The sequence below is a fragment of the Panicum hallii genome, chromosome 9 (assembly GCF_002211085.1).
Source record: "Panicum hallii strain FIL2 chromosome 9, PHallii_v3.1, whole genome shotgun sequence".
In the NCBI taxonomy this organism is placed as follows: Eukaryota; Viridiplantae; Streptophyta; class Magnoliopsida; order Poales; family Poaceae; genus Panicum; species Panicum hallii.
The window spans coordinates 61,150,179-61,170,670 of NC_038050.1; the positions used below are offsets into that span (position 1 = coordinate 61,150,179).

General features: G+C 48.5%; 3 protein-coding genes and 2 non-coding genes across 10 annotated transcripts; 2 read left to right on the forward strand and 3 right to left on the reverse strand.

Annotated features, from left to right (window-relative positions):
• Positions 1-592: 592 nt before the first annotated feature.
• On the forward strand, positions 593-3,932 carry LOC112874658 (serine/arginine-rich SC35-like splicing factor SCL33). 6 transcript variants are annotated; one of them, XM_025938111.1, is made up of 6 exons: positions 593-716; positions 1,832-1,983; positions 2,466-2,543; positions 3,063-3,227; positions 3,336-3,464; positions 3,555-3,932. In XM_025938111.1, the coding sequence occupies exons 2-6, from the start codon at positions 1,838-1,840 to the stop codon at positions 3,670-3,672; spliced, it is 636 nt and encodes a 211-aa protein (XP_025793896.1). In that variant the 5' UTR covers positions 593-716; positions 1,832-1,837; the 3' UTR covers positions 3,673-3,932. The 6 variants fall into 6 exon arrangements, with proteins under 6 accessions (XP_025793896.1, XP_025793898.1, XP_025793897.1 ...); XM_025938113.1 differs by having other exon boundaries at positions 595-716; positions 1,837-1,983; XM_025938112.1 differs by having other exon boundaries at positions 677-813.
• Positions 3,933-9,743: 5,811 nt separating this feature from the next.
• LOC112874656 (IQ domain-containing protein IQM2-like) lies at positions 9,744-12,808 on the forward strand. The gene is made up of 10 exons (XM_025938107.1): positions 9,744-9,878; positions 10,032-10,465; positions 10,565-10,679; positions 10,770-10,835; positions 10,940-11,028; positions 11,117-11,207; positions 11,290-11,436; positions 11,530-11,622; positions 11,762-11,863; positions 11,955-12,808. The coding sequence occupies exons 2-10, from the start codon at positions 10,071-10,073 to the stop codon at positions 12,534-12,536; spliced, it is 1,680 nt and encodes a 559-aa protein (XP_025793892.1). The 5' UTR covers positions 9,744-9,878; positions 10,032-10,070; the 3' UTR covers positions 12,537-12,808.
• A 600-nt stretch (positions 12,809-13,408) lies between these two features.
• LOC112878402 lies at positions 13,409-13,528 on the reverse strand. Its single transcript, XR_003225728.1, has one exon. It is a non-coding gene; the product is annotated as a U5 spliceosomal RNA (small nuclear RNA).
• Positions 13,529-14,097: 569 nt separating this feature from the next.
• On the reverse strand, positions 14,098-14,218 carry LOC112878401. The gene has a single exon (XR_003225727.1). It is a non-coding gene; the product is annotated as a U5 spliceosomal RNA (small nuclear RNA).
• A 425-nt stretch (positions 14,219-14,643) lies between these two features.
• LOC112874657 lies at positions 14,644-19,549 on the reverse strand. Its single transcript, XM_025938108.1, has 5 exons — positions 19,359-19,549; positions 17,058-17,331; positions 15,948-16,184; positions 15,607-15,824; positions 14,644-15,342 (listed from the first exon to the last, which is right to left on the reverse strand). The coding sequence occupies exons 1-5, from the start codon at positions 19,403-19,405 to the stop codon at positions 15,072-15,074; spliced, it is 1,047 nt and encodes a 348-aa protein (XP_025793893.1). The 5' UTR covers positions 19,406-19,549; the 3' UTR covers positions 14,644-15,071.
• Between the last annotated feature and the right edge of the window lie 943 nt (positions 19,550-20,492).

A 20,492-nucleotide genomic window follows, 5' to 3' on the forward strand; every position in this document is an offset into this window, starting at 1 on the left:
CCGGCGGCAGCGTTCTCTCTTCTCTAGATCGAGCCTGCCCCCTTTCGCCGGCTTGTCTTTCGCCAAGCTTTATGGACAAGTGTAGCGATATGGTTTGGGCGCTTTGCTGAGTTTTGTCTTCTCGCTCGGGTACAAAACACTTTTCCACGATACCAAACTTAAAGAGGGGAAACGATGATGTGAAAGGAGAGGAAGGGTGTGAAACATACCACGCCTCTTTCTCGAGGGAAAGCACCAATAATCTTCTCTTTTGGTAGGGAATATAACACATGAAATTTACTGCCAGAAAAATGATGGAAAAAATATAGATGTTTATGAAAAGATTAAATTCTAGATGGAGTTAGACATTTCATCACAGAGAAAAAAGAGAGTTCTTTCGGTGGAATCGGACGAGAAGGGAATTCGAAAAAGCAAGAAATATAATTGAGAAACCTGGATCCAATTTTGGGCCAAAACCTCATGATCGATCTACTACAGGCCGAGCCCAAACGAGCAAGGGCTCCAAAAGCCCAACAGCGCGGCCATCCTCCACCACCGGCGCCGAGTAAACCTGTGCTCCGGCCCGAATCCGACCAACTCCATCTCGCCGTTCCCTTAAAACCTGCACGGCCTCGCGCACGGCGCACCCCGCGCCCCTGCCTGCCCACTCGCGGTCGCGTTCGGACCTCGGAAGCTTCTGGAGATCCCCACCGCCCCTCGAGCCCTAGGAGAAAAAGGTACCGGCTCCAATCCGAGAGGCGCTTTCACCCCCGCCTGGATTTCCGATAGAACCCTAGCTTTCGCGAGGAGCCTCGTCTGGCTTGCTCCGCCGAGGTGAGCGCGGTGCGCGCCCCGTCGTCTTCCGTGCTTGGAATCTGGCGCAATGTTTTTGGCCTGCGTTTTTCCCCCCATCGATTTGGTGGTTTTTATTTCGGGGCACCACAGGCCGTGCTCCAGTCACGATCTTGGAAGTGGAGGACGGTTCTTTTTGGAAGTGGAGAACGGATTCGAGGGGTAAAATTGGCGAATTTGCGATTTCTAGAGCAGGTTTGGTTGTTTGGGAGCCTTAGGGGAAGAGCAAATTGGATTTTTTTTTTAGAAGGGGTGAGGGTGGGATGAAGAACGGGATGTACGCGTGTAGAGTTGCTGAGTAGAAATGGGAAAAATTTTGTTTTCTTGGGTGGTCTGATGAACTGCTTCCACCAAAACGGTGAAGGCCTCGTTTGGAAACGTAACATTCCCTTTAAATCCATATGTATTGGGAGGGATTGATGTTAAATTAGTTCACTTTGACTCCAATCCGCATGTATTGGGAGGGAATAGGTTTATCCAAACAATAGCTAATAGAGTAATCGTATTGCCCATACTGACCTACTGTTACCTGTTTCCTTCTTGTGTTTATGAATTGTGATAGTGTTCATGGTAGATGGCATCATGGCATGTAATTGACTTATGGACGTGCATTGTCTGACTTTCTATTAGCGAAAAGATTCTAGCTAGGGATGGAGTGGACTCCTTGCATAGCCAGTGGCTTCTAGTAAAATGATACCAAATATCATGTACACAGTACACCTACAATTATCAAGGCTTTTACCTTGTATGCTGAAATATTGCTTCTTGGCCAATCCATTTTGTTGTTTCGTCTTACCTGTTGTCCAATTCGCTGTTAATGGAACTACTTACAGTCACTAGTGATGAATAAGTGTATACTTTGGTGCTTGTTTGAGTTATGAGTATATTTCTTTTCTGCATGACTTCCATATTTGAAGATCTGATATAAATGTATGACATTTATGAAACATGGTTACAATTTTGTCGCTTGTAATGACTCGCATTTTTCTTGTGTTGTTAGACCAGCATGGGAAGAAACTACGATTACAGCCCTTCACCTCCAAGAGGTTACAGGAGAAGAGCTCGCAGTCCAAGCCCTCGTGGTCGTTATGGAGGACGTGCTAGGGACCTCCCAACTAGTCTTCTAGTGAGGAATCTTCGCCGGGATTGTAGGTAAGATCCTCCCTGCTCGTGGACAGCAACAGCATGATTTTTCTGTTGTATTAGAACTTTGTGTGCCAATGCGTTTTGTGTTACTGTTGATCTTGAAAATGGCACAATTAGTTTATACTTAAATCAGAATTTGTTAAGGAGAATGGCATTGGCACACATGTGGCACTGAAGTGTTCTTGTTGAGCTCTGCTTAGGAATTGTAGTGTGTTCATTTTGCAACTAAGAAAATCATGTAGATCATTGTCTTTGTCATACTAGTCTGAAGGAATGCATTGCACATAATTGAAAAAATTGTTAATATATGACCTACTTTACTCCCAACCTGTCCAGCCAATATCCCTCTTGTTGTATTCGCAACTCTATGAATTTTTTGATTGTTAACTCCTTTGCATGTTTATGAGGCTATTCATTATTATATACCAACAGAATGTCTTATTCTTGTATGGTACACCCATTTTACATGGTGTCTATTTCAAATGCAGGCCTGATGACCTCCGTAGACCATTTGGAAAATTTGGTCGTGTTAAAGATATATACCTTCCAAGGGACTACTACACTGGGTAAGGCACCTTATCTCAATTACTGTGAATGTGCATATCCTGGTGGATGCCTATGTGCGATTCGGGGGTCTCTCCCTGGGCTGTTTATAGTGTGATAAAGTATATTTGCACCACAGCAGGCTTTATGATGGATGACACTTGTTTTTGATATATTAAACCTGTTCTTAACAATTTTTTTATTGTTTATGCAATGTATTCATTGGTTTATATTGAATTGCTTTGCCACCCCCCTGAGGTTAACAGTGAAAGTAACTTTTTTGAAGACGCAAGTCTTAAGAGTACTATTGAAGAAAAAGGAAGAAATAGAGGTTTAAGAGATATGCAAGTTATGAAGAGTTTCAAGTCTATCTCTAAACTCTGATGAGTGCAAGGTCAGCAGCCTAGTGCCTGCTTTACCATTGAAATTGATTTGCGTGTATCAACATTGTCGGAAGGAAGAGTTAAAACAATTCCTTGGTTTGATTGCTTTCTGGAGCATTGCCATTTTTAGAAAATACTAATATTTGTTTTGTGTTTCAGGGATCCTCGAGGATTTGGGTTTATCCAATACTTTGATCCTGAGGATGCTGCTGATGCCAAATACCATATGGATGGGCAGATGTTTCTTGGAAGGGAAATTACTGTTGTTTTTGCAGAGGAGAACAGAAAGAAGCCTTCTGAGATGAGGGCAAGGGAAAGAACCAGGTAGTCCACATCCCTTTTCATCTATTTTGTAACTGAATACACCATCTATTTGCCACAGTTTTAGGAGGCAAAAAGCTAAATACATCATTCTTTTTTTTACCTGTGTAGTAGCCGAGGCCGTTCGTATGATCGGAGGTCGCGCTCAAGGTCGCCTTGGTATTCTGTCTCTCCAAGGGGCAGATCGCGGTCTCGCAGCAGAAGCTACTCACCGGCACCTAAGCGAAAGCACCATTCAAGGTACGAGTTGCAGTCATCCTCTTATTATGCTGTCAATTTCGTGCTCTTGATGTTCTAATTGATTGATTGACACATTTACCATCTTAACAGATCCCCGTCTCCTCGGGAGAGATCTTTGTCGCGCTCACCAGTGGACAGCAGATCAAGGAGCGCCAGCCCTGGTGTGAAGTCTCCTCACAGGGAGAGGTCTCTTTCTGTTAGCCAGTGAAATTGATCTCGGCTCTGTAGTGCTATACATGCATGACGATGTAGTTGCTGTCACACCGAATGGAACCATATATGATCCGGATTCTTTTTGTCACCCTATTCTAGGAGTGTTAAAAACATGTATGGTGTATACCTTTGATTAGTGTTTTTGAGAACATGTATGGTGTCACATCTAAAACCGTTGATGAGTGTTTTTGAGAACGAGCATACCTGTTGAAAGGGTGCAGATTTGAAGTGATTTATGAGACTGGGATGGCACAATTCTTCGTCTTCATTGGCAGTGTTGTTAGAGCAGGTGAGCTCTCCGAAAATGCTGAATATCAGGGGTTTAGATGTGAGTGTTTATCCGCAGTGTTCCTGAAAATTGTCAGCTAGAATGGGTGTATGAATTACAGTAACCGTTGAAACCCCTCCATGATTCCAAACAGCTAGACAAACTGAGCGTAGATGAAGATGGGTGGTTGGTAAGGTTCAAGAGGGGAATGAAACTAGCGGTACCTGCAGCTCTGCTAGCTACTTGGGTTGGTGGGCCTACAGTTTTATGTTCTTTCTTGTTTAGTATCTCTTTATCCGTAAGACTCTGCTTATTACTCCCGTCTGTTTCAATTTATAGATCATTATGCATAGTAAAATATATGAATCTTGATTTTGCCAACCTGTTTCTGCCTGGCAGCAGCCAGGGCGCAGCAGGCACGCGGCGAAAGTGAGGCAGAGCAGGGAGGAGACGAGGCACCATCTTCGACGCGCTCCACGACTGGCACGGCTTCAGCGAAACGCAGGCCGGTCCGGCGAGTGCCGAAAGCAGCAGCATCAGCATCACGAGGAGCCGAGCCGAGGAGGTAAAAATCAAACCCAAGGTGAGAGCTCCATCCATCCAGCTGGGTGAGGACGCAAGGTCGCCGGTCAGCACCGAGTCGCGTGGCCAGGAAACCTCTAGCAACTGCTCCGGCGACTAGACGAGAGCATCGGTGCGTACACTAGTAAATGACGCGGCGCTGGACTGGACTGGGTGAATTTTAACTGAACTTGGCGATCGCGCCCAGGAATTTTCCCCTCCCTTCGACGGCAGCTGCGTTTGGTTCGTTTCTGGTGGAGTAGTTAGAATGCAGAGCTGCGCGGTCGTCGTACGCTATTTGCCTGGAAGCAGCGTGTTGACTCGTGGGAATTGGGCGGCAGGATTACCATGTTCCCTCCGACCCGACCCTTGCGGTTAGCTCCGGTCCGGGTTGCTTCAACGTGACGCGCAGGTGAGTTACCGCGCGCTTCCGTCAACTCTCACCGGGTACTGGACAAGGATCCACAAGCTAGCTGGATGACGGGTCCGTCGGGCAAGCTGGCGGCCACGGGCCCACGGCGCAAGCGAGCGTAATCGCTGACGGCACGAGCGTAGTAGTAGTAGGTCGCTTCAATCGAATGGCCATGTATGCATCTGCCTCGACCTCACCAAATCTGTTCGGTTCATTCCACTTTCCTCCAGACGGCGCGTGGGGTCGGTCTCCCAATTGAATCCGGAGATCCGCCGCCACCGATCGCCCGTGGCCGCCGGCCTCGGCACTCGGCAGGCGGGGCGCAGCTGGCTGCCTGGCTCTCGCAGGGTAGGCACGCAGCTTCCGCGAAGCCATGAGCCACCTCCATCCGGGCGGCGCGCACGTACTCCTGCGTACGTACGAGCACCCCGTACGTAGGGGTACGGCCTGTCGGATTGGATCGGGCCACGCCGCATGCATGATGCATCCACCTGAAAATAATCTGCGTGTACTAGGTCAGACGGACACCCTGTCGTCCCTGTCTGTACGTACTGTAGGTCAGAGACAGAGACTCGGAGGAGCATGCAGCAGCAAGCAAGCCAAGCAACGGGGAATCTATCGCAGAAGCCGCGCTCCAGCCCTGTTCATCTTCCTCCCCGAATGGAAAAGCTAGCGTAGAGAGTGAGTGGGTGGGAGTCAGCGACGACGACGACGAGCACAAGCTCGTCTCCAGGCCTCCAACGATCCATCATCCATCGCTTTCCCAGGCCCGGCCGGCCTGTGCGTGTCTGCATCGTCTTTCTTCTCCATGCCCACCGGCCGCGCGGCCAGGCACGCGTAGGGCGCCCAGCGGCTGCCACGATAGGGCGGATCGGATCAAAATTCAAACAAAGGGCACCGCGGCATCCAGGCATATCCAGCTAGCGTACGGCGAGTCCGCATACGTGCGGGGCGCGTGCGCGTGTTGCCGCCGCTCAATCGATCCGGTCAGGCTGGATTGGGCTTGCCGTACTTCTTTTGCTAGGACTCTCTGCAGCAGGTCAGCTATTACAGTCAGCCCCGGCGCTGAGTTTCGTCTGCATATTATTTTAAGAGTTTCATCTAATATTTAAAAATACAAAGTTGTTGTTGATGGCATACATCAATAATAAATTGTTCTAGATGCATAAGCATAACGTTATCCTAGTACCTGCAGTGTATACACGTACTTACTACTGCATACACTGTATACGTACCTGCGGACGGGATCCTTTGATTTTGAGGGCCCGGGGCGGCCGGGCCTGATTACAGCAGACAATCAGATCTAGTAGTGGCGGATCGCGAGCGGCGGTGTATTAATTTGGGCAGCGGTAGCAGCTCCTTTTGTCGCGCACGTACGTCGTCGCGTGGATCCATCTCTGCAGCGAGCTTTGACCACCGCCCCGTCCCTGCTAGCTAGCACGCACCTCCGCTCGCGCCATGGGCGCCGCGCTCAAATATTCCTACTTATAAGCATTTGCTCCTATATTTGCGAAGAAAAAGGATACTGACGGTATAACTTGGATTAGCGAGTTCGATCCAAATAATAATCAACAGCACCAGAAACACCACATTCTGATATTCTTATGCATCCATAAAGTAGCTAGCCCAGTCCCTAATCATAAAGCTTTTCTCTGTCCTTAATACAATCCAGCCTAGCATGTTGCTATCCATCATTGTTTGTGATTAAAGCGCACCTTTAATCTAGCAGATCCTCATCTCCGTTATAGCAACGGTGGGCATCTGTGAATCATATCGTCTAGGTGCACTTACTTTGTGGACTCAATCATGGTCCGATGATCTATTCGGTTTGTGCTCCTTTTTCTTTAAACAAAATGTGAGCATATCGATCACAGATTTAAGCTCGTTAGTCTTTATACTCGGTGTGATTAAGTCGAACATTATGCAGATTTTGTGATATAAAAGAATAGTACTTTGGATCCGTAAACAAAATTAGTAGCTGAATGATAAGAGGAGAAACTTTATTTAGAACGAGCTTATGATCAGTACTGTTTAGTCTCAGAACCCTGACAAGGATATATGTGTTGCCAAAACTGCTGAGCAACGCGCTGATGAAATCTGCTTACTCCTGTTTTGGTTTGAAGTATCGTGGTCTCATCTGAGTGCCACCGCTGCTTCCATCGAGCTCGTCCTCATCAAGTGCCTTGTGTTCCATGTCATGACAACCGTCGCATGCATAATAACTTTTAAGAAAAACGGGATAATAATTGGATAAAGATTAAAGAAATTAAAACAAAAGCTGTGTTGAAAATAAAAATCCGTCAGAATCGGCCGAAGGGGATCTTTCCTGCGCGGTTCCGCGTCCCGGATTCCGAGCCCGAGCTAGCAGCTAGTGGCCGCCGCCAGCCACCGGAAAGCGTGCACCGCCGGCCGGGCCGGGAGACAAAATTCCATGTCGGAGCCCACACACAAATGCGGCGTTCGTCGTCCTCGCCGTGATCCGGACGAGAGACAGCTTAGATTTCGCCACCTCGCTGTCCCTCATGTGCGCGCACCGACGTGTACTGACTGCATCTAGCTCGGTCCCTGACGTTCGAGATTAACAATAATCCCACCAACTTCTTGTACTAAACCGATCGCCAGGCCAGGCAGGGAGCTGATGAAGCTTCCATGGAAGGTTCCCAGGCATGGGAGCAGATCAGCGAAAAGCCTCAGCTCAGGCAGCCAGGTTCTTCGCTCCTCTCCTTGGACCGGTCGTCTCGTCAGCCGTGACCCATCGCGCTTCGACCCACTAATGATGATGATGATGCTTGTTTTTTGTAGCTACTGAATTTTTTTGGCGCGGGTGTACGGTTAGCGTCAGAAACACCCTGGCGTTCCGGGTTCGTTTGATCATTGCGCGTCATGCTGCGGATTAGGGTATCATCATGCGTGCTCCTAATGAGAGCGCTTAGTGGATAGCATATCACTATACTAGAGAGGAGGGTCCTCTTGTTTTAGGGTTCCTTGCATGGCATCTTGCTGTCCGTGGTTTTGGTGATGGGGTTCGGCTCCTTGCGGTTGTGTGGCTACGCTCTGCCCAGCAATCGCGTTGAGGGGTCAACGTATAATTAATCGGTTTTGTTAGTAAATATTCCAATTATTCCCCCTGTCCTGTGCTTGTTTTCATTTAAGGAACATCGATATAATTGAGATACGGCCTTATACAAGAACTATAAGGAAATCTGATTAAGTTGAATAGGGGGCAGCAACTAATACGGAGCTGTGCTTTACACCTTCAGGTTGCGTTCCAGACTCTGGTGCATATGCTAGCTTCTGCAGTGAACTGTGCGTTCAGGCAGCCACATGCCGGCCCACGGAGAGAGACGGTTCGTTGTTGCAGGAATGCTGGGGGCGTCGCTAGCTAACCAGATTCAGGCAGGCAGTGAAAGGTGGGTGCTTTCTTTTGGGGTTGCCCATGCATGGAAAGCCGCACGCGTATCTACCGACCAGCTCAGTTTCTTGCGAACGAAAATCCAAGGACAGGAGACCGTCCATTACGGGTTGAATTTTTTTTTCAGAAACATACGGAGTCGTCTCGCCGATGAGATGTTCATTCCACGCAAGCTCGCTCGCCGTCCAAATTCCTGGAGAGATTCGTGGCCCCCATCCCGTTTGGACACGACGCATGGACGCAACGCACCGACCCGGTCGAGGTCAGAATTCCAGCAAAAACAAAGAGCGGCCGTAACTATCAGGCCAAGTAAAGTCTTCCGGGAAATTTTTTTTTGACGTACGAGACGGAATGTCGTGGACGGACGAGTCGCTGACGTGCGTTTTTCGCCATAATTTTCAGAGTCAAATACGATGATGTGTCCAATAAAGTGCAACAAAATAAGCGGTGACGTGGCGCGAAACATCGTAGGTATGGTGTATAGACGGACCACACATCCAGGGTTTTGCGAAGTAACTAGGGTGTAATACAACCGAAGAGAGCGCTGTACAATTTATCTGGGGCAGGAAAAACAATGAACAAACAGTACGTGCAGCTTCATGTGGGGGAACAAACGCACAAACTCCGAACGAGGTGGTGACAGAGAATTTGCAGCACCGTCAAGCCGACCATTCAGAATTAAACTGGGCTGCATGTCGGCCCCTCTCGCACGTCGGCATCTCCTCCCTGTAGTCCCTCCCTCCTCGTCGTCGCGACGGACCTTCAGTAACCGAGCAGCTCGTATAGAAAACTGCAACGCGCGTGTAGTCGTCAGGTAAATCCCTTGACTTGCATCGTCAGCTTTGGTAAATTGGGGAGAAAGAAATCGATCGCGGGGCGGTTGGAAAATTTGGATCGTACGAACAATGCACCGTGATCATACCGTACGCATGAGCCTCGAGTTAGAATTATCGTCGTCCACGGACAGCAGATTCCAGAGCTTAAAAGCTAAAAATGCCAGCGCCCCATCGCCCATGCCCCCGGGGGAGAAGGGAGAACACGCGGGGAAGAGAGGAGACAGCGCCCGCCGCGCCGCGCCGCGCCACCACCAACTGCGGCTGCCGTCGCTGGTTTTGATACACGGTCGCCGGCCAGCCTAGCGCCCCGGGTGACATCTCACATCTGACGCGCGCGCGTCGCGTCGCGTCCCCCGGAACACGTGGAGCCGCCACAAAACTAATCCCATCGCCTCGCCCGTCCTCGGGTTCCTCCTCCTGCCCTCTCTCTCTCTCTCTCTCTCTCTCTCTCTCTGCGAGCCTGCCTGCCCGGCCGGAAAGTCCACACCGCCAACGAGCACCCCCCCCCCCCCAAACCCACAGCTCAGCTGCTCTCCCCTCTATATATTGGCCCTGTCTCACACTGACCTCCCAGAAAACCAGCGACCATCAGCGCCCCGTTCGCCACGAGAGCGGAGGAACCCGACGCCACCCAACAACAAACCCAGCAGCCGAATCGGTTGCGAGGGGATCGGAGGGAGGGACGCAGGCAGCTCGCCCGGCTTGGCAGCAGGTGAGGAGGGTCGGTCGGTTCCTGCCGCTGCCATTTTCCTTTCTTCTTCCTCATCCCATGTTCTTGCTTCGTGGAATCGTGGTCACTCTTTGTCCTCTCGCGGGATTTCTCGGCGTCTGATTGTCGGGGGTCTGTCTGGTCGCTGTGCCTCAGGTTCATTCAAGGGAAGATCCGGTCGAGGGCACCGTCGCGATGGGCGTCCTCTTCTCGTGCCCCGCCGATGACTACGACCCGCTCGACCTGGAGGAGGCGCCGCCGGCGGGCGACGCCGGGGAGCCGGCCATCCTCAAGGCGCTCGGCTCCGGGAAGCTGCTCATCGAGGGCTCGCTCAGCTTCAAGCGGGCGCAGGCCGCCCTGGGCTCCCTGCAGGTGGAGACCGAGATCTCCATCCGGGCCGGCGGCGGCGACGCTCCCGCGCCGGAGCCCGCCGGGCCGCTGCCCAAGGAGGTCGCCAGGGCGAGGTTCGCCGAGGCTCCCGTCGAGAGCCCCAAGCACGAGGCCGCGGCGCTCCGGCTGCAGAAGGTGTACAAGAGCTTCCGCACGCGACGGCAGCTCGCCGATTGCGCCGTCCTCGTCGAGCAGAGCTGGTGCGTGGGCTCACTTGATGATGCTTGGGACGCTTTCGATTCGCAGCGGCATTGCGCGCCGGTGGTGCTGATTTGCTTTTGTTTGCGGTGGTTGGACAGGTGGAAGTTGCTCGATTTCGCGCTGCTCAAGCGCAGCTCCGTCTCCTTCTTCGACATCGAGAAGCAGGAGACCGCCATGTCCAAGTGGTCAAGAGCAAGAACTCGAGCTGCCAAGGTACAAATTTACCTTTTTTTTCTGAATGATTTTGTCAGCTAATCGTTCGGAGATGGGAGGACTGGACTAAAATTGATGTGCCCGTTTCAGGTTGGAAAGGGATTGCTCAAGGATGACAAGGCTCAGAAGCTCGCATTGCAGCACTGGCTCGAAGCGGTGAGTGTTGATTGAACATCCTTCAGATTTTTTTCAGGCATTACATATTTTCCGTTCAAGCAATAAGCTAATGTTCGTTTCGTACTGAAATTGGTTACAAACAGATTGACCCACGACACCGCTACGGTCATAACCTTCATTACTACTACGATTGCTGGCTCCAATGTGAAAGCAAGCAGCCTTTCTTCTACTGGTTAGTAATCCGTGTGCTAGTAACTCAGGTTTCACAGTTTAACCCCTTAAATGAAATTTGAGTTGATGAACCTGGTTTGCATATACAGGCTCGATATCGGAGAAGGCAGAGAGATCAACCTTGAAGGCAAGTGCTCAAGGTCAAAGCTTCTGAGCCAGTGCATCAAGTACCTTGGTCCAGTAAGTATTCACAGAACAGAGCAAAGAAAAAGTTAGAGTGGAATATACAGTGGCTAATATACCATGCATGCATTTTGTGCAGAAAGAAAGAGAGGACTATGAAGTCGTAACCGAGGACGGCAAGTTCTTATACAAGAAGAGTGGCCAAATCCTTGACACATCTTGCGGACCACGGGATGCAAAGTGGATCTTTGTTCTTAGCACATCTAAGAATTTGTATGTTGGCCAGGTAAATATTCATATACCCTCATTTGAAAAAGGTCTACTTTGCCTTAGAATTTTCAGTTCACCGTGTAACATTATCCTGCAATGTCATGTGCAGAAGAGAAAGGGTACATTTCAACATTCTAGCTTCCTTGCTGGAGGTGCTACTTCTGCTGCTGGGCGATTGGTCGTTGAGAATGGAACCTTGAAGGTACTGCACCTATCAATCTACTATCTTCCTTTATATTCACTACTACAAGTAGCGGTACTTTTTTTTCTTTCAAAAAGTCATGTATATGTTCAGTTCATTAGATGGCACGCTGATGCAATCTGCTATGTTTGTGTGACAGGCTATTTGGCCGCACAGCGGTCACTACCGCCCGACGGAGGAGAACTTCCAGGAGTTCCAGAGCTTCCTCAAGGACAACATGGTCGATCTAACCAACGTTAAGGTATGCACACAGTGTTCATTCAGAAACACAGAAGAAAAAATCGCAATGTCTCCACCGAATTGCAGTCTAAAATTCTTTGCAAACTCTGCAGATGAGCCCAGCGGAGGAGGATGAGGAGTTCTGGGGCAGCCTCAGAAGAGTCGCTTCAGAGAGCGAAAAAACTGAAGACAAAACAGCTGCACCTGAAGAAACCGGCCCTTGCCAGATGCAACCTGAAGCTGTTGGAGCCGGCATGACAGAGACCGACAAATGCGAAGAAGAAGCTGCAGCGGCACGGCCAAATTCATCAGAAGGTGATCAGGAGGCGGCCGAAGAGCAGGCGCCCGTGCCGCGGGAGAAGATCCTGGAGCGGATCAACTCCAAGAAGGAGATGAAGTCCTACCAGCTGGGCAAGCAGCTGTCCTTCAAGTGGACGACGGGTGCCGGACCCCGTATCGGGTGCGTGCGCGACTACCCGTCGGAGCTCCAGCTGCAGGCGCTGGAGCAGGTGAACCTCTCGCCGAGGGGCAGCAGCACCGCCGCCGCCGCTGCCGCGTCCCGGTTCTCCTCTCCGCTGAGGCGAAGCTTCAACCAGCCAGCGGCGGCGAGGGGCTGCGACGCGTCCACGCCGAGGGAGGCGTCTCGGTCGCCTCTGCAGCACGGGGCACTCGCAGTGGCAGCGGCAGCTGACTGATGCAAGCAGTTGCAAGCTGAAAATTTCTTGAAGACTCCTCAAAAGGATGGATGAAGATGTGTATAGTAGGGGCTAGCAGAAATGAAGGAACAGACATACTGCTTGCGCAGATGTCTTAGGAAGGTAGTAGTATACATACATATACACATTGTTCATCAAAGGATGTGATACTGGTAGTTAACCACAAACGGTTTATACTTTATACAAGATTCTTTCATTCTTTACATGCATATATAAAAACCAGTAGTGAAGCAGACAAGGTTTGACATGTATTTCGTGGCATTTTTGTAGCAACTTATTTCACATTAACAATCAGAAAAAGTTTGAAACAATATGTCTCATAGCAGCTTGAATCAGATGAACCTAATCGAACTACTGAAGCATGAAGTTGCAGTTGGAATTTTTTTTCTAGAACATTGCTCAAACTATAGAAGAGTAGGGGGCAGGGAAATAAAAGACCATACATATACACATACACATTGTTCATCAAAGGATTTGATGCTGTTAACATGATAAACAGCAAAGCAGTTTATACAAATTCTTTGATTCGCTCCACTCATCTAAAACTACTACTCAAGCATTCATATGGTTTTGCTTGTGTTTCAACGATAGCTGAAGTACAAGGAAAAATTTTAAAGATGTCTCAAACCGAATTCAGATAAACTCACAAAACGATAAATTCTTCGAACCAGAAAATGAAGCAGATCAATACAGCGCTTGCAGACTTCACAGACAAGCAGATCGTACAGGTCCCCCACTAGGTTTGCATTCCTCGGAACGTACTGGGAGTTGAAAGAGCAAAAAGTTTAAACTTCTAATTGAATTGAATAAACTAAAAGAGGAAAATCAAGTTTTCCATTAAATTGTTGGGACCCTTCTCACGAAGAGATGGAGCCCTCCAAAAATTGGAGAATGCTGCTTGCTGCAGCTGGCACACGGTATTCTTTAGTAAAAGGCGAAAAAATAGTTCGCTCTGCGCCCACTGCGCAGCTACTTGACTTGTACAAGATGCTCCTGACCTTCCTAAATAGCAGCGCCCACTGCTGCCTCTCGCTTCAGCTAGCGGTGTGGGACTAACCAGAGCGCCGCCGTCCTGTGGCACTTTTCCCACTGTTGGGCTGACGGCGAACTGGAGAAGCCTACGCTGCTGGGGGATTTTAGCGGCCCGGATGGAACGAAGCCCAGGCGCGCGCAATGCTGGGGAGCGCTTAGTGGGCTTGGTGCAGCATGACTTGGTGGACCAGTCAGTTTGCAGCTTCCTCTCAAAAAAAAAAGTCACTTTGCTTCTACAACTGTCTTGTAACAGTTTTATTTCAAAGAACTTAAAAAAGAAGCTCGTCTTCGACAACTGAAGTACAGTAGGGAACATAATGGGTATAGGCCACGTTCAAATAAGGCCAAAAACTACTCCAACAAGCCGTGCGTTTAGACGATTTTAAAAATATTTTTGTCTGGACCTCACAAGTCACAAAATAAGGAAGTAAACGAAATGATTACCCTTCTCTGTACGCACAAGAAGAGAAACTGTTCAGATACATTTTATTTTTGTTGATTTGGTGGGACCCTTCTCACAAGGAGAGGGAACCCTTCAAAAATAGGCGTATGCTGCCTATTGCAGCGGGCACACGGTATTCTTTAGTAAAAGGCGAAAGAATAGTTCGCTTTGTGCCCACTGCGCAGCTGCGTGCCCTTCAACGGCCGCTCCGGGGTCCCTTGTAAATAGCAGCGCTTCCTGCTGCCGGTCGCTCAGCAAGCAGTTTGGGACTAAAAGGAAACCAACCGTCGCTCTGTGGTCTGTGCGCTGTGTCTGGTACAAATCTGACGTTGTGGGTTTCCGGCGGCCCAGATGCATTTCTCGTCCCGCGCAGCATAGGCGGGCCGCTTGTTTCCCGGCCCAAACGCTGCGTGCCGCAGTGACTGCTGTGGACTGGCAGCACCTCCTGCAGGCATGTCCTGCTGAGTGCTGAAGGCACTCCGCGGCTGGCCGGCCGCTCACCAGCGAAAAATCAAGATATTTTTATTTCAAAATAAAAAAATTTCAAGCGATTGCGACACATTCTATGGTTCGAACTTCAAACACGGATTCAATTCACCAAGCATCGTTGAATGGACCAAATGATTCTCTGTTAGAAAAAGGGATCATAAATTAATGGTATCATCAGATGTTACAAGTGCAGAATGTTTCCAATGTCCGCAGCGTTAGGCGCGTCGCAAGGCCGTGCTGTGCTTGTGGAGGCATATCCACTACACTCTAGAGAAATCTCAGTGTAGTCTACATGCCACCAACACTCCAACAGCATGCTGCTTACACCATCGCTGAGTCATTAGTCAGCACCACTGCACCTTCGGATTCAATTCAAGTATGGCCGTGCAGACAAAGCACACGAAATTAATCGAGTAAACAACGTCAGCTGGGTGTGTATTATTTAACCTGCTGTTGTTGCCTACCTAGCTACCTGGCGTAAAACCCTACACCTACCTGCCAACTCTCAGGCGATCTTGTCTTGTATTCTACTCTCCCGGTGAAACACACCATCATACAACATCCAGCTCTACAGCACTACGTGAACCAGAGCACTCCTGATGGTGTTCCATTCCTGCACCTGGGCCGGCAGGGCTGGAGTCAACTTCTTTACAGATACCTTCTGAACCTTTTATGTCGTTCAGAGCTCTCTTGGCATACACGGTGAACGCGACTGTGAGGACAATGGCGATGATGAAGGAGATGACGTTGTATGTTATCTCCACTGGCGTCATTTTATAGTTGCCATACTTCATGTTTGCCAATGTACGGATTAACCGCCCACTGCACCGAAACAGCAAGATAAGCAAATCACAAAGTTCTTCTTATTACTTCATAATTGAACTCGTTTTAGGGGGGTAAATAAGAGGAGAAACTGGTTAGATTCATGCCCACAAACTCTGCCTACTACTGGTTGAGCACATCAATCACGTGCAAAGCAATTGAGTACATGGGTGAGGTTACAGATTTAGATGTCTGCATTAGGTCGAAAAATCATGTGAATTTAATTCTAATAATAGTCTGCAATGTAGTATGAACATGTCTAACCTGTAGATGTAGATGAATGCCTCTGGTACCATTCCAGCAATTGAACCACATAGATAAGGGTTGAACTTAATTTCAGTCACAGTGACGGCATAATTAAAAATTGTATATGGGAATGGTGAGATCCTGAAAAGCGCAACAACTCGAAACTGCTGGAACCAATTCCCTTCACCAGCAAGTTTTATTAGTGCTATCTGCTGAGGCCATTTTGTTAACCATACCTGCATTTTGTCAAGAAGCAAAAAAGGAAGCAGAGAAAAAGGCGAATTAGGGTAGTCCTATAACAAGGAAAAATATAACTCCTAAATTACAAATCATAAGAACATATGGCTGAGAAATTTTACATGTAGACGTTCACGGAACAATGAGCCAATCCAATATGGTACCACCATGCCAATAGTAGTTCCGACCATTATAATCAAGAAACCCCAACCATAACCAAAGATCATTCCTGCTAACCACATAGAAGGTCCAGAAGGGACTAGAATAACTGGAAAGAGGGCCAAAGATGCAACAAGAACAACAGCCAATACTGGACGCCCAAAAGCACTTGCTTCCCATTGCATGATTGGCAAGAGAACCTACAACAAATATACAAATTACATTCTGTGTCAACATTGGAGAAGTGTTCGGACAAAGCATGGAACTGACACAAATAGCATAGAAGTGTGGCACAATCGATAATTTCATAAAGACATAAACCACAAATTATGTTTCACTTAAAGTACAACATATCGGGTGCTTGTTTAAGTATTTAGTACAATGTGCTAAGAGTGTACTAGGATGTTTGTCACTATAGTACAACATGTCAGCAGCTTGTAAAGGACATAAACCACAAATTCTGTATGATACTATGACCAGTGGACCATGGGAGCATGTGTTTGTCACCAACAATTTTGCTACTACAAACTTTAGGGCATATACATCTAAAATCTCCTTGTTTTTATTCAAAACAGTATGGAAGATATTTCAGACATTTTGCATCTTGTTTATCATGATGGAATCATAATCATTTGGAGTATATAAATCTAAAATCTCGTTTTTATTCAAAATAGTATGGAAGATAATTTCAGGCATGTTGCATCTTGTTTATCATGATGAGATCATGATTATTTGGAGTGTCTAGCAAGCATAAGAAACAAGATGCAAAATGTCTGATCTATGTTGCATCTTGTTTATCATGATGAGATCATGATTATTTGGAGTGTCTAGCAAGCATAAGAAACATATATTCATGTATATTTGAACCCTAGGGACCAGATTGACTGAGCAAGCCATCATGGATCATACCAAATTGCCAACAAGCATATTTCAATTTATCTCTGAAACCTAATTGTTATTTTCCTAGCATTAAGGAAAGAGAAACCGATAGTAACATCTGAAGGATCTGAATCTGATCATGTTAGAGAAAAAGAGTGAATGCAATAGTGGTGAGAAAGAGTATCAGTATTCACCTTCTCAAAGGCAAAGGGGACTCCCCATTTCACAAAGATGTAACCCACTAATATAAGAAGGAAACAGCCAAGCAGAACTTTCATCCACCAAATGAAAGATCTTGACTTTGGTTGCTCAGATAAAATTGTCACACTGACATCAGATGTTGCATGTTGAGCTCGTGTAACTAGCCTCGCATACTCATCATCCTTTGTGTTTTGCTCAGAATGATCAACTGCCGTGCATGATGCCCCAGCTGAAGAACTTGGTGTGTCTGTCACCACCTCTTCACCTCTGTTTATGAACCAAAGGCGATATTATGAAGATTATTAACATGTCAAAGTAAGGCTATGGCAAATAAATGGTGCTACCAGACTAGAATGTACTCCCTCCGTTCCAAATTATTAGTTGCTTTGGCTTTTCTAGATTCATAGACTTTGTTATGCACCTAGACATAATCAGGGCCGGCTCTAATGTTTTAAGGGCCCTAGAGTGAACGGGATACTGTGAGCCCTTTAAGCTATTTTTTTTTTTCATATTTGCAAAATGATAAAGCATATATTAGCAGTAAGATATACTTAATTCTTGAAAACAATGTCGATATTACAAACTGGAAGAGCAGTAAAATGAGACTATTACGTCAAATAAGAACCAAAAGCTCGAACGACTCCATCAACGATAAGAACAAATCTCCACCAGACATTTATTTATTACCAATACATGATATGAGTATGTCGATACGGACACATCTATATATATATATATAAATAAATATATGAAAATAATAGAAGGCAGAAGGTTGAATATTATCCAGAGCTCAAGATCATCTAACGCTAAAGTTCAATTGTTTTTTAGGGAATGTGAGTTTCTAGTTACACTTGTTATCTCTATTCTGTACAATGAAATGCAAGGCATGGAAAAGAACTCAATCACTCAACCCCAAATCACACCAGAACTCTAGCAGGCTACTAGAGGATGAGAATGCAGACACACACTGGGCTCCCGATGGCTTTAGGTCCAGGCAGAGGCGCCCGCTCCCAATGCCACGCTCACTCCCAACAGCAATGCAAGCAAGATGTCAGATGTGGCACAGGAGGAGATGACAACGAGAAGAGACGCTCGGCGCAAGCGTGCGGCGCGAGAGATGAGAACAAGAAGAAATTGGTGGCTGTTAACATGCGCTGCTGCGCCTGCTGGGCATGGTCTGGTCCCTGACGGACTATGTGCTAAACTGCATGCATATGTGCGGTTGGGCCCCCCTCCAGCCTGGCCCCCTGGCGGTCGCCCCTCCCGCCTAGGCCCAGAGCAGGCCTGGACATAATATATATGTAGGTGCCTAGCAAAGTCTATGAATCTAGAAAAGCCAAAACGACTAATAATAATTTGGGATGGGGGAGTAGCATACTAGCATCTACCCAAGAAGCAAAACTAAGGAACCTGATAATCTGAGTAAAACTAATACTTATTACAATATATCTGCATTTAACAGCCCCTAGTGAAAATAGTTGAAACAGCCATGTAAAAGTTACCAGCTCTGTGTACTTTGTTTGATGTTAATCATCGCAAACATTTGACACCTAGCAAATAGTGAACACATCCAGCTGTGCGTTTTCATCAGTTCATCCACACCAATCTGAAACCACCCACAGGTTGGTGGCTTGGTGCAGTGCAAGAGTCAGTGGTTGAATCGAGATATTCCTGGCGAGAGTTACCAGAAAATCGGATATGGTCGGAACATCGTTAAGTACTAGTCATAATCATGCTCCCCCAATTCGACCAAGTTGCGATTCAACCTTTTTTTAAAAAAGATCCCCGCGTGGCACGTGCGCGTGTGACACCCGTGCCCACCGCACGGCGCCGCGTGCCACAAACGCTCGGCGGGTCGAATGGCTGGTCGGCGGTCGGCGGTCGCCGCCGTTGCTCCGCAGGCTCCACCTACCACCATCCTTGTTTACGGGAACGACCCAGGCGCACGGGGCAAGCGAAAGCCTAGGTGGAGCCCACGGCACATTGCCGACCGCGGAAGCAACGAGGTCGTCTTCCTTCCGGAACGCAATCCGTGGCTGGTGATACTAACTATGAAGCATCGGGTACACACACCAGCGAGCTTCGGCACGGGTTTAAACCTTCCAAGTGAGTTTTAAAAAAAAATCCCAAGCGAAATTCGAGGTCGCCAGGGGGGCGCGGCTACACCTAAACCGCCAGGCTCTAAACAACAGAAATACCAAGCCTACCGTCCAAGCAAAATCTCCAGGGAAGAAAAAGGGGGAAAGAGGTAATTTGAAGCTGACGAAGAAGCGGCCGCAGCCCCGCGCGCGTACCTGGCCATCTCCCCCGGCTCGATGCTGAGCGGGAGGACGCGCGCCATGGAGGAGGGGAGATCGTTCGGGAGGAGAGCCCACCGAGCGGAGATCAAAGCATTCGGAGCGGCCCGGCACCTCCCCCACGTTTCTGGAAGCTTTGCAGAGCAGAGGAGGGAGAGGACGGAGGAAGAACAAAAGCAAAAGCGAGCGCACACGAAAACCCAAAAGGGGAGGCCAAGGACGCCGCGGCGCGTAGGTGGGGGAGGGATTGACCGGAATGCCCCCCGCCTTGATGGCAGCTCGGGGCTTCCCCGTGACGAATCGGACGGAACTGCCCCTGCCCGCGGCCGCGGCGGATGGGAATATTCGCCGGCGCGCGGGTGTCACTGACGCGTGGGCCCCGCGCGTGGCGGAGGTCTCGGTGCCACCGCTTTTGCTCTGCTCGGCCGGGCTCGCGGTCGTGGTCGTGGTCGTGGGATTCGGCTCGTCGGATGTCGCGTGCGAGGCCAGAGGAGGCGACGCGTGGATCTCCAGCTCGCCTGCCGCCGGAGGCTGACGCGTGGGCCCGTGGGGTGCAGCGAGTCACGCAGCAACAGCAAGTAGCTGTGTGTTCGTTGGTGGGTAGCTAACTTTGCTTCGCTAGCTTCAGAGGGAAGCAACAAGCAAGTGATCGGCTGACACGTCTTGTGGCTGGTCAAACCCTAGCGATGATGCGGGTTCGGTGAATTCTTATCCTTGTTTGAATTGAATGGAACAACTGAGAATTGCTCAGCTCTAGAAGGGTGGAAAGTTCCGTGTCATTCTTTTTCCAAGCGGGCTACTGTATTTGACTTCATCTCCGTGTTGTCACGCCTGGTTATCTTCTTTCGAGAACGTCGTCACGGTTGACTATATGGTTGAGAATTTGACAATTGGCGTTTTGACTTGGGAAGGGTGGAGGGATTTGAGCTGTATCGCGGCATTTTCGCGGATATACGCAGTGCTTCTGTTTGGAGCTGTCCTGCTCCGAACTATAGCCTACAGGTGTTGGCTTGAACTATACTACTCTTTTTTCACTCAAAATTTTAACGTATCTCAAACTTAGTGAGATCTGCCTATTCCTCTTTCATCTACTACGAGTTCCAGCCTCTCCGATATATAGGTTTGGGTGAT

Bases quoted from the DNA above. Each gene is read 5' to 3' on its own strand.
- LOC112874658 (XM_025938109.1), top strand. From the start codon at position 863: ATGTTTTTGGCCTGCGTTTTTCCCCCCATCGATTTGGTGGTTTTTATT. The intron at 1,984-2,465 runs GTAAGATCCTCC...TTTCAAATGCAG, and splicing joins AATCTTCGCCGGGATTGTAG to GCCTGATGACCTCCGTAGAC. The intron at 3,465-3,554 runs GTACGAGTTGCA...CCATCTTAACAG, and splicing joins AAGCGAAAGCACCATTCAAG to ATCCCCGTCTCCTCGGGAGA.
- LOC112874656 (XM_025938107.1), top strand. From the start codon at position 10,071: ATGGGCGTCCTCTTCTCGTGCCCCGCCGATGACTACGACCCGCTCGAC. The intron at 10,836-10,939 runs GTGAGTGTTGAT...GGTTACAAACAG, and splicing joins TGCAGCACTGGCTCGAAGCG to ATTGACCCACGACACCGCTA. The intron at 11,029-11,116 runs GTTAGTAATCCG...TTGCATATACAG, and splicing joins AAGCAGCCTTTCTTCTACTG to GCTCGATATCGGAGAAGGCA.
- LOC112874657 (XM_025938108.1), bottom strand. From the start codon at position 19,405: ATGGCGCGCGTCCTCCCGCTCAGCATCGAGCCGGGGGAGATGGCCAG. The intron at 16,185-17,057 runs GTGAATACTGAT...TATTTGTTGTAG, and splicing joins TCCCCTTTGCCTTTGAGAAG to GTTCTCTTGCCAATCATGCA. The intron at 15,343-15,606 runs GTTAGACATGTT...GTTTCGGTGCAG, and splicing joins GCATTCATCTACATCTACAG to TGGGCGGTTAATCCGTACAT.